This window comes from Meriones unguiculatus, chromosome 6, assembly GCF_030254825.1.
Source record: "Meriones unguiculatus strain TT.TT164.6M chromosome 6, Bangor_MerUng_6.1, whole genome shotgun sequence".
NCBI lineage: Eukaryota > Metazoa > Chordata > Mammalia > Rodentia > Muridae > Meriones > Meriones unguiculatus.
The window spans coordinates 117,010,301-117,026,330 of NC_083354.1; the positions used below are offsets into that span (position 1 = coordinate 117,010,301).

General features: G+C 42.6%; 1 protein-coding gene and 1 pseudogene across 2 annotated transcripts in view; both read left to right on the top strand.

Moving 5' to 3' along the window:
- The window catches only part of Rgs20 (regulator of G protein signaling 20), a 104,159-nt gene that overhangs the window by 78,035 nt on the left and 10,094 nt on the right, over window positions 1-16,030 (top strand). For both annotated transcript variants that reach the window (XM_060385919.1, XM_060385918.1), the window contains one exon: window positions 8,994-9,142. In XM_060385919.1, the coding sequence (XP_060241902.1) occupies window positions 8,994-9,142 (149 nt within the window). The remainder of the gene's footprint in view (window positions 1-8,993; window positions 9,143-16,030) is intronic.
- Window positions 3,916-4,245, top strand: LOC110564477 (keratinocyte-associated protein 2-like; annotated as a pseudogene).

Here is a 16,030-nt window from a genome sequence, read left to right on the forward strand (position 1 = left end):
TCCAAATCCACACTTTTTCTGTATCTTGTTAGAAGACAAACAAGCATCTAAGAAATAAAAAATTAAGATAATATAAATCAAAACCAAACAAATTGGAATATAACCACACAACCACACAAGCAAAAGAGCCAAAGGAAAGCCCTAGGAAATGCTTAGAGATGCAGAGACACACATGTTTGCACACTCAGGATTCTCATATAAACCCAAAACCATAAGCCATAATATATACACAAAGGACCTGTACATTAGAAAAAAAAAAAAAACCAAAAAACACTCTGATTTAATATTATGAGTCACAGAACCTCCAGAGATGCCATTCAGTACATTTTGTGTTGTTATCTCCTGGGCCTGGGACCAATCTTTATTTATTTATTTATTTATTTATTTATTTATTTATTCATTGGGACCAGTCTTTAAGAGCAGTTTGTTTTTCCAGTGAGACGCCTTTGGAGAAAACAAATTTTTCAGTTGCAATTGGTTATTAATCAGAGATAGCTTCTGGGTTAGGGATGGGGATGTGTGTCTACTTCTTTCAGCGCTCGGACCCCATCTGGCTCAGACCTTCACAAACCCTGTACATGCTGCCTCAGTCTCTGCCTTCATATGGAAATAGACAGTGTTGATTTAGAGAGCCTGTTTTCCTTGATGTCCTCTGTGCCCTCTGGCTCTTACACTCTTTCTGCCTCCTTTCCACAGGATTCCATGAGCCCTGAGGGGAGGGATATCCCTTTTAGAGATCAGTGCCCTATGGTATCTTACTCTTCACACAATGTCTGGCTGTAAGTTTCTGTATTTCTCCCCATCTGCTGTAGGAGGAAGCAGCTCTGACGATGGGGGAGCAAGGCGCTGATCTATGAGTATAGAAGAATGTCATTAGAAGTCAAGTACTGCTACATTCTTAGTAAACAGTTTTTAGGTTTTACCCCTAAGTCTCTGGCCTATATAGTTTCAGGTTCTTGACCACCCAAGCAGTGTTGGGTATGGGTGCCTTTAAGAGGACCTGAAATAAGATCAGATGTCAGTTGATTACCCCCACAAGCTTGTGCCACCTATTGTACCAGAGTGTCATAGAGGTAGATCATATTCGTAGATTGAAGTGTTTGTAATTAAGTTGGTATTTACCTTTCTCCCTTTGTCAGCATGCAGAGCACATTCCACTACCATGAATATTAGCCTGTGGCAGCTCACCTTCTCTGTGTTCAGTGAGTTCTATAGGTGTTCTCTTCAGCAATAGCACCTTACCATGAGTTTGTGGAGAGCAATCTATAGCCTTGACAATACCCTGTGTTGTTTGGGGTTCCCTTTAAATCCCTTTGGTCCAACTATGTTAATTAGAAATCGTCCATTCCCAGTACTAGAAGCATCATTTGGTGTCAAGAAATATCCAGTTGGCATTTTTGTCTCCCCCATAATTTGGCAGTTTTGTTTAGGTCATACTCATATACATATATTTTGTAGGAAGCTTCTACTATATAGGTTTGTCTTTTGTGCAATAATGTAAGACACCTTGTTCTGCCAATTACAGATAGTCATAATGAATTCCAATAAATTTGAAAACAAGATAGAGAGACACACAGGAAGTAGAAGGGAGGGACATTCAGTTTGAGGAGTTTGTTTGAGATGGAAGAGTTAGGAAAGGGGGCATTGCTCCTGGGATGTCAGTTTAGGGGGAAGGTCAGCTGGGTCAGAGACAGGAAGCCTTTCTCTGCCTAGAAGGCTTTCATCCCAGCATCTGGCTCCCAAATCTTTATTAGTAAAATTGAATGATTTTTATTCAACAAAAGGAAAAGAGCCCCCTAAGAGCAAGCACAAGAATCAGAGACCAGTTGTTCACACACCCAGGAGTCCCAGAAAAACACTAAGCTGAAAGCTATAATACATACACAGAGGACCTGGTGCAGACCTGTGTAGACCCTGTGCTTGCTGCTTCAGTCTCATATGATCTGTTCTCAGTTGGTTCATACAGATCTTTCACTTGTTTGCTTAGAGTTATCCCCAAGATATTTTATTTTATTAGAGCTATTGTGAAATGAGTCAGGGGAGGAAGGCTAGAAAAGGGAGATCTGTGGTATGCACAGAGATGGGAAGGGCAAGAAGGTTTGTCATAGGTGTTCTGCTGCAGAGCTGGGGGTGAGATGGGGGATGGGATCTAGGGGAAGAGAAGAGGAAGAGAAGATCTGCCAACATACCTCTGTTGACACCTATTTGAACAGAAGGCTTTCATGTTCATAATAAAACATTGTCTATATATTTCATTTTTCAACAACCATCCAAAAAGCATCAGTTTATTAGTAGATGAACAAATTGTGCTACCTGCCTAGAGGGGGGTGCCTCCCAGGTTAATATACAGTCATCTCATGAGTAAAAAGTAATAGACATTGCATGCTTCTCTTTATACAAATTTAAAAAAAAAATGCTTATCAATGAGTCATGAGAGAAGACCCATGGCAGGGCAGGATGGTGGTCAGTACTGGCACCTCCGTAGAACTGCCTTGCCTTGTGCCCCTGCTCTTCTGCAACAACATGCGGGTAAAAAGCTACGACCTGGCCTGCACCAAGTGGCCCACCTTTCAGGGGTCCCTGCTGGGGTCCAGCCAGGGATGAGAGAGGAAGACAAGAACAGAGGATCAGGACACAATACCATCTTGATTGTGACAGTGACTTCACAAGTATATTACGCATGTCAGATTCATCAAATTATGTGCTTTAAACATGTGCATTTAATTGAACTATTAGAAAAATCTTGAATAAGCAGGGTTTTTTTTAATGTGTAAGAGCAAATTTTAATGGCTTTAACATTTGACTGATGAACGTTATATTTAATCTTGCCTACCTTGGGATATTCTCTAATGTGTGCTCATGAAGTCAAGATTCTTTCAGGTTTTATAAGAAATAGGTGTGAATAAATAGAATATTATAACTTGTGACCAGGGGTGTAACTCTATCATAGACTGTATGTTTGCTATGTGAAAGGCCCTAGCACCACATACAGTGAACATCTGTACACACACACACACACACACACACACACACACACACACACACAATAGGAACCCAATTTACTCCCTGCTATGTAAGTAGGAGAATGGTTGCTTAACTTACAAAGTTATCTTCGAAGCCTCCAGTATAACTTAGATGTTCTGGAAAGCATTCCAGTGTTCTCATTAAAGAGAACCATGAAAGGGCTGGAGAGCTCGCTCAGTAGTTAAGAGCACTTGCTGTTCTTCCAGATGACGTGGGTTGGATTCTCAGCACTCATATGGTGGTTCACAGCCATCTGCATCTCCAGTTCCAGGAGATCTGATGGCTTCTCTGACCTCCTTGGGCACCAGGAACATAGATGATGCACAACATACATGCTGGCACATACACATAAAAATAAAAAATTTAAATTTTATATATGGTACTTTCTTATTTCTTAACCAGTGAAATAAGACATATGTTCATACCTTTGAAAGAATCAGGAGAGACAAATGTAATGATTTTTACATGGTATAATCATGTAGCAAACTAAGAGTGTCTGGAAGGATTTCTAAAGCCATTAGATCAGTTAGATCAGTACAGTATTGTTCATTTTCTTAAACTACCAAAACAAGAAAACACAGAGAGGTAGTGGATGCAGCAGAAGTGGCTTACAGCAATAGCAGCATTGTCTGAAAATCATTCAAGAGTAAGTCTATTAAAAATGTGCAAGAACTGTGAAAAGAAAACTAAGATTAGACATAAAAGGGCCTTTTAGTGAATTGGTATTTCATGCACTAATTCGGTAGACCTGGTGTTGTGGAGACTAAGTATGATGGCCTGGAAACTCTCAGGCACCCTTTCTCTGCTGGAGTCATGAACTAGATCCATGGTGGGGCATGATGATGTTCTTGGCAGAATCCCTGCCTCCTGTCCTTGCCATTCTTCCATAGGATGCAGGTACAAAGTTGCCACCTGGCCTGTGGCAAGTGGCTCCTCATTCAGAGATACCTAATGGGCTCTGGCCTTTTCATCTTCTAGCTGGCGGCCTTCAATAGTATGAAGAATCTGGTCTTTGTTAAAGGCCTTCAAGCAAAGCTCTTGCCTGAGAGTCTCCTGTGCTTGCTGTTGGTACTCTTTGCATCCAGCCTAGTCCCCCAAAGCTCTGTCACCACCTACTCCATCTTCTCCACGGTTGCTCTGGACTAAATCAACAAGATGTCCTCCACTCTGTACCAGGCAATCACTTCAGTCCTCACACTGGCCAAAGTGATTCTTCGTTAAAAACAAGCAAACAAACAAAACCCACCTTTCTTGAAAATTATGTGTGAGAATCCTTCCTCTTTGTGGGATGCAACTAAGGCTTTTTTTTTTTTTTAATGAGGAGATACTATCAAACAGCTGACGAGAATCCTCTTGTTTACCTAACTCGAAATCAAGGGCAGAGGGGGAACTCTTCATGGACGGGGCTTGGGTAGTCTTGGTAACTTTCCATGTTTAACAGTAGACAGCGAAGCAGACAGGCAGAGGCAGCAGTGGACAGTGCCCTCTGCTGTGACAGCATGTGTGCAGGTCTGGCTCCTCAAGATTCCTCAGCTGTTGGTAGTTCTAGTGTTACAACACCCAAGCGTGGGGTGTCAAGGACCCTTGGTTCTAAAAACCTGACCTATCTCTTGCGCTTTTCCAGTTGCAGCCTATAGATTTTCTTCCCTGGTTCTTTATAGCCTCTATCCTTTAGTCTGCAATTCTCTTCTACTCTCTTTTCTTCTTCTTCCTTCCCTTCCTTCCTCCTTCTCACCCTCCTCTCACCTCCTCTTCTTCTTTCCACTGCCCACAGTTGCCACCCTTTGCTGCTTCCGCTTCAATCTGCAGCTGGTCTTGCAGCTGGTCGGCACGGCCGGCACTTGAGTTCTCCTTGCTCAGCTCCACATCTCCCGCTTATCAGGGTGGTGTTCCTGTGCCTCTGCCTCAAGTAGCACGACTGTTTCTGTTGCCCCTGCTGGCTTCTTTGTGTTACCAGCTCAGCCTTGGTCTCCCAAAACGTGGGCAAGAAGAAATCACAGGCCTTTGTTGACACAGGAGTGTCTCCTCTGGCTCACTTGGTGAGCTGAACTGCAGGGTTAAATAGCCGCTGAATAGTTGTGTGCACCGGTCCTATCAAATCCTTCATGCACACAAAGGTCTCTGTTTCCACCAATCATAACATTGTCCCTTTTGCAACAGTCACAATCGTCCCTTGCTTGGCCACCAGGAACATGAGTAGAAATGGATTCAGATCCTGCGAGAATTTGCTGAGGTATGTGGTTGCAAACAGCGCAGTGCCAACTGCTAGAAACGGTTATGGTTGGGGCTGGCCCTTCAGGAGAAGGAGCAACAAGTTGAAGTTGTTTCCTAGGCATTTATTTCATCAAGCAGTGTCTTCACAATTGCTAGTGTTAGTCTAAGGGTGACTTAGCTGGCTGCTTGATTGACGGTCTTTGGCCGAAGCACGCAGGGCTGAGGAGAGAGTTTACATTGATGGGAGCAATTGCGTGCTGGATTGGCAGAAGCAAGCAAGCGACCTTCCGGGAGGCAGCCCACTCGTTTTTGCATGGCTGGCAAATGGGTGTATCCCTGGTGTGGACAAGGCCCCAAGGATTTTGTCTCAAGACTGCTCCTTGTTGCTGTACAGCCTTTCCATGCTTGTCTCATATACCATGCACGGCAGAGACCCTCACTGCTTATTGCTTCTCTCTGCTAGGCAGATTTCCTGCAGATCATTTTGAAGATGTGCCTTCATGGCAGTACTGTTTAAATGAACTGATGATTTTGTAACCCCTGATGACAATTTTAAAGAATTTCTGACTTGATTCAAGTACTTTCAAAACCCTCCTGCAGTAAAGCAAAAACTGCTAAGGAGCATTGTGGACCTCCCTATGTCACTTGATTTACACCAAGAAAGGAAAGAAGATTGAAACAAATTAATAATCAAGGAGATACATTCATTCTAGGTTTCATCCAAGGGTAAGGCTGAGGTGTACACCACTATAAAAAAGACCATATGAATATTGAAACAAAGAATAAATGCTATACAAGACAATACAGACACCTATTTCTTAGAAAAACCTTGACATAAGAAAAAAAACTTGCTTTGAACACATAATGTACATTTGAAATAAGAAAAAGATAAAACTTCTGCTTTGAACTCATAATGATATATAGATAAAACCACTGCTTTAAACGTACAATAAACAAAGTAGCTAGTTAGATATTAGAATCAATAGTCTTATTGTGATCCCCTTTTATCTAATGATTGTATCTATTTTTAAATGATGTATTTTTTTTCATACATAGAGAACCTTTGTATTAAATAGTACAAAAACCCAAGACAGAATCAAACAGTTGTTGAGGCTGCCTGCTTCACCCAAAAATGTGTCTGCCTAAGTGTCTGTATAGATTGTCTGTCTGTATGTACATATTTGTATATTTATATCTGAATGTTTACATATATGTGGATGAATGGTGTCTTTGGGAGCATCCTTCTTTTGTCTCTTGTTTGTACGTGTGCATGTATGTATGAGGTTCATAAAGATCTGCTTGCTTTGTCTGCCAAGTGTGTGTATGTTTTTGCATGCTTCTAAGTTTAGTAAGTGATAAGCAGTCCAGAGTGTTATTAGGACTCTAGCTTCCAGCAAGCCACTGTTCGCTGCTGAGCCATTCAGTTAAAAGGAGCTAAGGTTTTTCTTGTATGTATAGCAAGAAACTGTCAGGGCGGCCGCAGCCTCTCCTCTGAGTTAAAGGAGCCACCTGGCTTAATTGATAAGAACTTCTGCTGTTAAAGAACAAAAGTTTTTATCAGGTCTCTTCAGGACTGGCTGCAATATCCTCTTCTGTGGCCTAGCAAGGCTGCTCCTCCCTCAGGGGGGCAGGGAGAATCGAAGAGCAAGCCATTGAGTTCAAGTCAAAAATAGTCCCTGTTCCCCTTACTAGAGAACCCACTTGGATACTGAGCTGCCATGGGCTATATCCGAGCAGGGGTTCTAGGTTATATCTAGATAAGCTAGGGTCAGATGGAAGGGGAGGAGGGCCAGGGAGGAGATGAGGGAGGGGGCTACAGCTGGGATACAAAGTAAATAGCCTGTGATTAATATAAAAAATAAAAATTATTATTAAAAAAAAAGAACAAAGTTTTTAGCCAGAGAGCTTTTTCGGTGGCAGAACAAACCGGAAGGCCTGCCTAGCTCAATGATACAGCTTCAGACTCTGAATCCGAAAGTTTAGGGTTCAGCTCCCTGCTACCTCTCTTTTCCTTTAGAGGCTCTTGTGGCCAGCAGCCCCTGGAAGTCAGCTGTGTGTGTGCTGGAGCTGGTCTCCAGCGCTACATTTATCGGAGAGTCACATTGTCCCATCCGACGACACTTTCGGTTGATTTACAGAAAAACAAATATAGAAAGAATGTTTAAAACAAGAACATATCAACGTTGATTTTGATTTGAACCGTGTGCTCCACTGTTTCAGCCAATGTTGATCACCTGCCAGGCGTCCCAGAGAAAAGTGGATTCTCTTCATTGTCTCCAAAAGCCGTTTCAAGATCCCTTACTGCCCGACAGCTGTTTGTTCAGAGCCTAACAGCTCTGAACATCTCTGGGAGATCTGCTGGCTTGTCCTCTTGCCTCGGTGTCCTGGAGTGAAATAGCCATTGTGAGCCCGTGTTTCTGTTGCGACGCCACAGAGGAAGCGAGAACCCAATGCGTGGTGTCTCTACCCTGGGGAGAACTGAGAGTCTTTCTGGCTTGAAACGGTCTCCCAGTGGTACCCGTAGAACATGAGAGAGAATTTGGCAGATATCTCAGCCTCCCCCTTCTGACCAAGAAGGCTACACAGGCTTGTGGCCTGCTCAGTCCAGTCTGAGGTATTATGGAGCAGCATCTGGGTATTGTGAGCATAAAAAGGGGGCGGGAAAGGCCTTTGCTGGTTCTTTTTTGCTATCCTAAAGCTTACATGCCAGGCTAACTGAAAGAAACCCAGATGCCATTCTTCGTAAATAAGGCTTAAGCAGGAGGAAAGCATGAGTTCAAGGACAGCTTGAACAACATACCAAGCCCTCATTTATGAATGAATGAATGAATGAATGAATGAATGAATGAATGAATGAGTATGAATCCAGTTACGCATAGGATTATATCACAGTCAATGGGAATAAACAATTCTAATACTTATTTCTAAAGTCCTATTTAAGGTTCTGTGTGTGTGTGATTTTAGCTTTCAATTAGCCCCATCAAGTACTGAATGATAGTTATCAAAAGCAAAGTTGGATATAACAATCTCTTGTGCTGCTTTATGCCCACCTGTCACTCAGTCTGCTAATCTTCAACAACGACAAAAACCAGGTTGAAGGTCATAGATCTGTTAGACGGCTTTGAACCCATGAAGGTGGGAAAGAGCGCCTTCCCAGGGACTGGGCAGGCCCCAGGCTGGCTCTAGGCCTGGCTTCCTCAGAAATAGTAAGCAATTGCTGTACAGTAAGCAGTGTTCGTGGTGCTGTCTTGCTTATGGGGAGTTAGGATTCTTGTAAAATGCCGCAAAGCTAGGGAAAGTATTCATAGTGTGCATGGATCTGGCTTTAGACCTGAGCCGCACACCACCACCTCCTCCTCTTCAGGGGCGGGGGAGTGTGGCTGATCTTTTTGGCATAGATCGTATCCACCCATCTCTGTGCTCGGACTCCCGGGCAGTGGTTGTACAGTTTCTTGTCGCTCTCCTATGATTTAGTCCAGAGGGAACCCGAAGCTGGGAAGTGCTTCTGTGGTCCTGACTTAACAGAGACCTAAATATGCCTCCCTTGGTAAACTACCGAAGGGAAAGCCTGTTCTCCATTTTACTCCTGCAGCTTCCCACCATGTTCCATCCAAGCCTAAGCACATCTCACCAGTTTCCGAAAATGGCCTGGGTATTGTCACGTGACATGTCCTCTGTGCGCCGAACAGATGACTGCCTGGATCTAAGTCATAGGAGCACCACATCCTAGTCTAACCGGTCCTTTTCTTTCACAGCCTGTGGGATCCGAGCAGACCGAGATGCGGATGCGACAGATGTGCAGCGGAAGTGAGACCCAGGGTTCCACCCCGAGCCAGCAGGGCGTGGGCAGCCGGGGCTCCAATGCTTGCTGCTTTTGCTGGTGCTGCTGTTGCAGCTGCTCTTGGTAAATTAGGGGCTTTTTACTAAGGTGCTGATTGGGAGGGGGCCTTTGAGGACAACCCATTTATGAGACATATTGTACCTGGGGTTTGGTTTGGCTTGCCTGTAGCCCAAGCTGCCCTCAGAACCTTTGTCTATGATCAGGAAGGACCTTAAACTCCTGATCCCCCTGTCTCCATTCCCCACATGCTAGGATTACCAGCATGTGCCATGTTTGTCCTGTGAATGTTTTTAAAAGCTACTATGTGCCTGTGAAAGACATATATATACATATATATATGCATATATATACATATGTATACAATATATATGCATATATACATATGTATACAATATATATAGTACATATATATGTCTATATGTCTATATCTGTCTAACTGTTGAGAAAGTTATACACACTTCAGCTTAGGCTAGCATAGATTAACAAACCAGAGAACATGAAAAACAGTAGGAGCACATGCTAACGTTTGGGTAGAAACTACATAGACAGCTAAAAGGGCCTTTTCTTTTATTTAATGGCCCTGTGGAAGAGTTAGAATTGGACGTGTGTCTGTAAAACTAGAGTTATGAAACCTGGATCTTTATCACCTTTTGCTTTCATGTTGTTAACTTTGTTTTTTTGTTTTTGTTTTTGTTTTTGTTTTAAGATTTATTTATTATTTATACAACATCCTGCCTGCACACTAGATCTTACTATAGATGGTTGTGAGCCACCATGTGGTTGCTGGGAATTGAACTCAGGACCTTTGGAAGAACAGTGAGTGTTCTTAACCTCTGAGCCATCTCTCCAGCCCCTGTTTTTTCTTTTTTTTTTTTTATAACATAAAACTATATACTTAAAATAGAAACAGAAAATTTTTAAAAATATCTAGACCACATTGCTCATTAAAGAGAAATCTGGAAGGATGTATGTTAGTGAGATGCTCAGAAGCTTGAGTGTCAAGTGTCTGTGTCATTGGCACACAAGGTTAGGCTGAGTGCCAGCAAAACTTGGCATCATTTAGAAATGTCAAGTCTATCATGATCATTATTGTGCATGTGTGTGCTCACACGTGATGTGTGTATGTGGGCTTGTGTGCCACAGCCCATGTGTAGAAGTCAGAGTGTAACTTTGGAGTGGGTTCTCTTCTTCTACCTTTACATGGGTTCCAGGGATCAAATTCAGGTTCCCAGCTCTAACAGCCTTTACCCACTGGTATCCAAATATAGGAAAGAAGATTTATATATGCGTTACATACAAATCTACCTTGAAATGAAAAGCAAGGCCAAGCAGGGTTGTATAAACATTGAAATGCCTGCTCCCTGGGAGGCTGAGGCAGGAGGTTTTACCAAGGCTCAGAGTATAGGAGACTGAGGCCAGCCTTGGGCAACATATCAAGTTCTCAGCTTGAAAACAAAATAACGTGAGACCCAAGATAAATTCTAAGTGGCTTAAAGGCCAAGAAGAAAATGTAATATACCATCTTTATGACACTGATATTAAAACCACAGTTTCCCCTCCCTTCTCTCTTCCCAGTCCCTCCCTGCCCTCATGTCCATTTCCTTTCAGAAAAGAGCAGGCCTCCCAGGAATGTCAACCAAACACGGCATATCAAGTTGCTATAAGACTAGGCACCTCCCTTCCTATTAAGGGCTGGATGAAGCAGCTCAGTGGGAGGAAAAGGGTCCCAAGAGCAGGGGAAGAGCCAGAGACAGTCCCCGCTCTCACTGTAAGGAATCCTATAAGAAGACCAAGCTGCACAACCGTAACATGTTTGCAGAGGACCTAGGTCAGGACCACGGAGGTTCCCTGATTGTGGATTTAATCTCTATGAACCCCTATTGGCCCTCGTTAGTTGATTCTATGGCTGTCCTTGTGGTGTCCTTGTTTCCTCTGGCTCCATTAGTGAAAGGGGTTACTTTTTAAAAATAAAAACAACGGCTATAAAGAAAAAAATTTCCTGGGACTGGAGAGGTGGCTTCTCGGTTAAGAGGACTAGCTGCTCTTCCAAAGGATCCAGGTTTAATTCCCAGGATCTGTATGGGAGCCTACAAATATCTGTAACTCTCATTCCAGGTGATCCATCACCCTCACACAGACATACATGCAGGCAAAACACCAGTGCACATAAAATAAAAATAACTGGATAGATATATGCTCTATAAAGATGTTTAAAAAACAAAAGAAAAACAAAAACAAAATCCTAAATTTGGCGTGGTGGCTATAATTCCAGACCTGTGTCCCAACATCTTGGAGACTGAGGCAGGCAGATCCTTGGGACTCAGTGGCCAGCAAGCCTAGCTCTAGCCAATGAGAGACCTTTTTTCAAAAACAAACAAACAAAAAACCAAGGTAGGCAGCTCCTGAGAAATGCCACTTGATTTTGTCCTCTGCCATCCACGTGCCCATACACAGCTGCATGGGTATCACACACACATACATGCCCCCTCACACATGTGTGGATACTGCCACACACATACCTGCTCATAAGGGTACTCCACTCCCTTCTAAATGTGTACGTAGAAATCCACCTAAGATTAACGGTGAAGCCCATGCGGAAAGAGTACATCTGTGAAACTTTGCCATGGGATCAGTCTCCATGAGAAAAAATGGAAAGTAGCTCCCTAGTCCACAAACAGGAAACAGATGGATCCATGCCTCACAATGGCTTCACGCCATTGTCATTTCAACTCATGTGCTATGGGAGTGGGGGTGGGGGAAGCAATTACAAAGCAGCGGATAGTGTAAAATAATAACTATATAATGTCTAAAATGCATATGCGTGCATAGTATCATAAGAGTGGATGAGAAGGATGGGCAAATTAAGCTTAATAGCTATCTCTGGGGTAGAAAATACGGAGAGTCCACAACAAAGTTAGTGTGAGCTGAGAAAACTTTATCCAAAATTAATGGACTCATAATTATTCCAAAAATATGTATTGTTTTCACATCGATGGAAAACAACTCAATTTCCTTAACATTTTTCTCCCTCAGCATTCTTTTCAGATACGTATGTGTCGGTGTACACAGTAGCATGAGTTTTCTAGAAAGGCAACTAGTGATGTTTTCCTAAGCCCTAATGACATTTCTCTCAGAACTCTAGTCCAATATAAAAGGAAGCTCTCTGATTTTTATTTTCTAAAATATGAACTTTTTAGCCACCTTGAATTGCTCCTGTAAATAGCATTTCACATGTAAAATCAGTAAACTTATTTTTTTTTCTGTAATGCTGGAGGAGGTCCACTTTCTTTCTCACTGAAAAGGGAAGCCCCCAAGTCTTACAGAACATTGCTAAAGTATGGCCAGCCCTGCCTTGGCTGTGTCTATCTGCCTCCTCTGGAGTAGCAGCCACAGTAGACCCTGGTAAACAAAGTGAACCAGAAGAGTATCTTCTGTGCTTTTTTTCTCTAGAGTACACTGTTCCTTTAAACTATTTCTGCTTTAGCAAAATAAGATGGAAAAACATCAAAGCTCAAGTAAATTTTGCATTATTCAGTTCACAATATGGCTTCCAATTCTCTTTGCAGTCTGTGTCAAATTCATAATTCCTTTTTCCTTTTGCTTTTTCATACCCACTGTGCAGTCACGTGTTCTGCTTACAAAGAAGCCAGGAAGTCAGGAAGATAAATGTTACCCAGACAGGATGCCCCCCAGTGTCTCTCAAAGATTTTTTTGTAGTGTTTTGCTTCATTTTTAAAAATCATTATTTATTGAAATGTTTAGCCTTAGCATCATAAAAGAAAGAAGTCAAAAGGCTTCCTGCATTTTAATGGTTTTGCCTTTATAAGAAAATAGATCTCTCTCTCTCTTTCTCTCTCTTTCCTCTCTCCTCTCTGTATCTCTCTCTATGTCTGTCTCTCTCTTTCACACACACACACACACACACACACACACACACACACGAATGTGGGTGTGCACACATGCTAAAAACTTAAAAAGCTGATTGCTAAAAGCAGGCCGAAAGACTTTCATAAAATACAGTATTAGGGAAAAGCATAGGAAAATGAATAGAAACACTAAATGATACCATAGCGAAACAAGAAGCCTCAATCATGAATGGTAAAGATCCATTTTCAGAGGTTGGTGGGGCTGTTCAGTGATAAAACACGTGCTCAGCACGTGATGCACTAGGTTTGGCATTTTGTACCAAAACAAAGCATTATTTTAAGCTGTTGGGGTGCTGAAACTTTCTGCTAAAGTCAAAAATATGCCGAGGACATCACAGACTCTACCACTGCTTAACGTTGTGTTACAGGCATCAGACAAAAGGAAGCATATAGACAGAACCTAGAACTTAGAAAAGAAGAGAGAAAATCCTTCCTATTTGTAGATGATACAAAAACATCTCAAAAGACCAAAAGAAGCGGGGTGGGGGGTAGCACACACCTGTAACCCCAGCACTCAAGGAGGCAGAAGCAAGCAGATCTCTGTGAGTTCCAGGCCAGCCTGGTCTAAAAAGCAAGTCCAGGACATCCAGGGCTACACATAGAAACCCTGTCTTGAAAAATCAAAAACAAACAAACAAAAATGCAAAGCAAAAGGTCCAAAATAACCATTAGAAGAGATGAGTAGATAAGAAGAGTATAGAGTCCATGAAAATAACTATCATTAGTGCTTGTGTCTAAAATGTATAAAGCCACTGCAGCTAAGAGCACTGGCTGCTCTTGCAGCACGCATGGGCTCACGTAGTGGCTCACAAGCACCTGCAGAACCAGTTCCAAGGGATCCATCCAATGCCCTCTTCTGCCCTCTGCAGACACCAAGCACGCTTGCATGTGGTGCACAGACACAAATGCAGGTAAAACACCCGTGCACATACAAATAAAAATTTTACGATATATAAAGCCATACATCTCAAAAGTAAAAAAATAAAGTGATATTTAAGTATCAAGGAACAGAAAAACACAGGTCTTCAGAGAAAATGTGTGACAGCTAATGCATAGGAAGAGGCTCATTAACAAAATGCAAATCAAAAATCAGTGACATTTCACACCCACCGAGCTAACAACTGCTGAGAAAGGATCCGAGACTTGAGACCCCCTCCGACATTCCAGAAGGAGCTTGCACTGGTGAAGCTGCCCAGGAAAACAGATTGGGAGTTCCTCAGATGTTAGGTGTGGATCACCGGCTTCATGATGCTGAATATAGAGCATTTTGACAGGGGAACCTTTCACCCTCTAAGCCATCTCACCACCCACCTTACGCCCACCTCAGTAAAAACAACTGATTTTCTTTCTCTTTGTTTTCATTTTGAGACAGAGTCTCACTATGTATCCCTGGCTGATCTGGAACTCATAAAGATAGACATGCCTCTATGCCTCCCAAATGCTCTGCCTTCCAAATGCTGGGATTATAAGGGCATGTATCTTCCTTTCTGATTTGTATCTCTTTGATCTCCTTTGGAACTCAATCTGCTGCTTCCTCAGAAAATTAGGAATAGTACTACTTCAGGATCCAGCTATACCATTTCTAGGCATATACCCAAAAGATGCCCCACCATTCAACAAGGATATTTGCTCAAACATGTTTGTAGCAACTTTATTCATAATAGCCAGAATCTGTAAACAACCCAGATGTCCATCAACAGAGGAATGGATACAGAAATTGTGGTACATGTACACAATGGAATACTACTCAGCAATTAAAACAAAGAAATCATGAAATTTGCAGGCAAATGGTGGGAACTAGAAAAGATCATCCTGAGTAAGGTATCCCAGAAGCAGAAAGACACACATGGTATATACTCACTTATAAGTGGATATTAGACATATAATATAGGATAAACATACTAAAATGTATAGTCCTAAAGAAGCTAAACAACAAGGAGGACCCTAGGGAAGATGATCAATCCTCATTCAGAAGGGCAAACAGGATAGACATCGGAAGTAGACAAGGAACAGGAAAGGAACCTTTCACAGAGGACCTCTGAAAGACTTTACCCACCAGGGTATCCCCACCAGGAGATGCTGAGACTCATAACCAAACTTTGGGCAGAGTGCAGGAATCCTTATGGAAGAAGAGGGAGATAGAAAAACCTGGAGGGGGTCAGAACCTCCACAAGGAGACCAATAGAGCCAAAAAAAGAAAACAAACAACCTGGGCCTAGGGTAGTCTGCAGAGACTGATACTCCAACTAAGGACCATGCATGGAGAGGACCTAGACACCCCTGTTCAAAGGAAGCCCATTGGCTGCTCAGTTTCCAAGTAGGTTTCCTAGTAAGGGGATCAGGGGCTGTCTCTGACATAAACTCAGTGGCTGACTCCTTAATCACCTCCCCCTGGGCGGTACAGCCTTGCCAGGCCACAGAGGAAGATGATGCAGCCAGGCTTGATGAGACCTGATAAGGTAGGGTCAGATAGAAGGGGAGGAAGTCCTCCCCTATCAGGGGACTAGGGAAAGGGCATAGGGGGAGAAGAGGAAGGCTGGGTGAGACTGGGAGGAGATGAGAGAGGAGGCTGCAGCGGAGATACAAAGTGAATAAATTGTAATAAATAAATACATAAATAAAATAAAATTTAAAAATATAAAATAAAAAACAAAGGTATGTGTCATAACACCTGGCTTGTTTTGCTTTTTAAGATGTCTTTATTTAGCTAGGCACAGTGGCACACTGCTGTAATCCCAGTACTCCGGAGGCAGAGGCTGGTGGTTCTCTGTGAATTTGAGGCCAGCCTGGTCTACAGAGTGAATCTAGGACAGCCAAGGCTACACAGAGAAACACTGTCTCGGAAAAAATATATATTTTCATGTGTGTGTCCTGCCTGCATATATGTTGTTGTATGACGTGTGTTACTGGTATCCCCAAAGGCCCAAGAAGAAGATATCTAATCTCCCAGAACATAAATAAACCACCAAGTGAGTGCTGGAAACTGATCCTGAGTTCTCTACCAAAAGTGTTTTAACCACTCAGC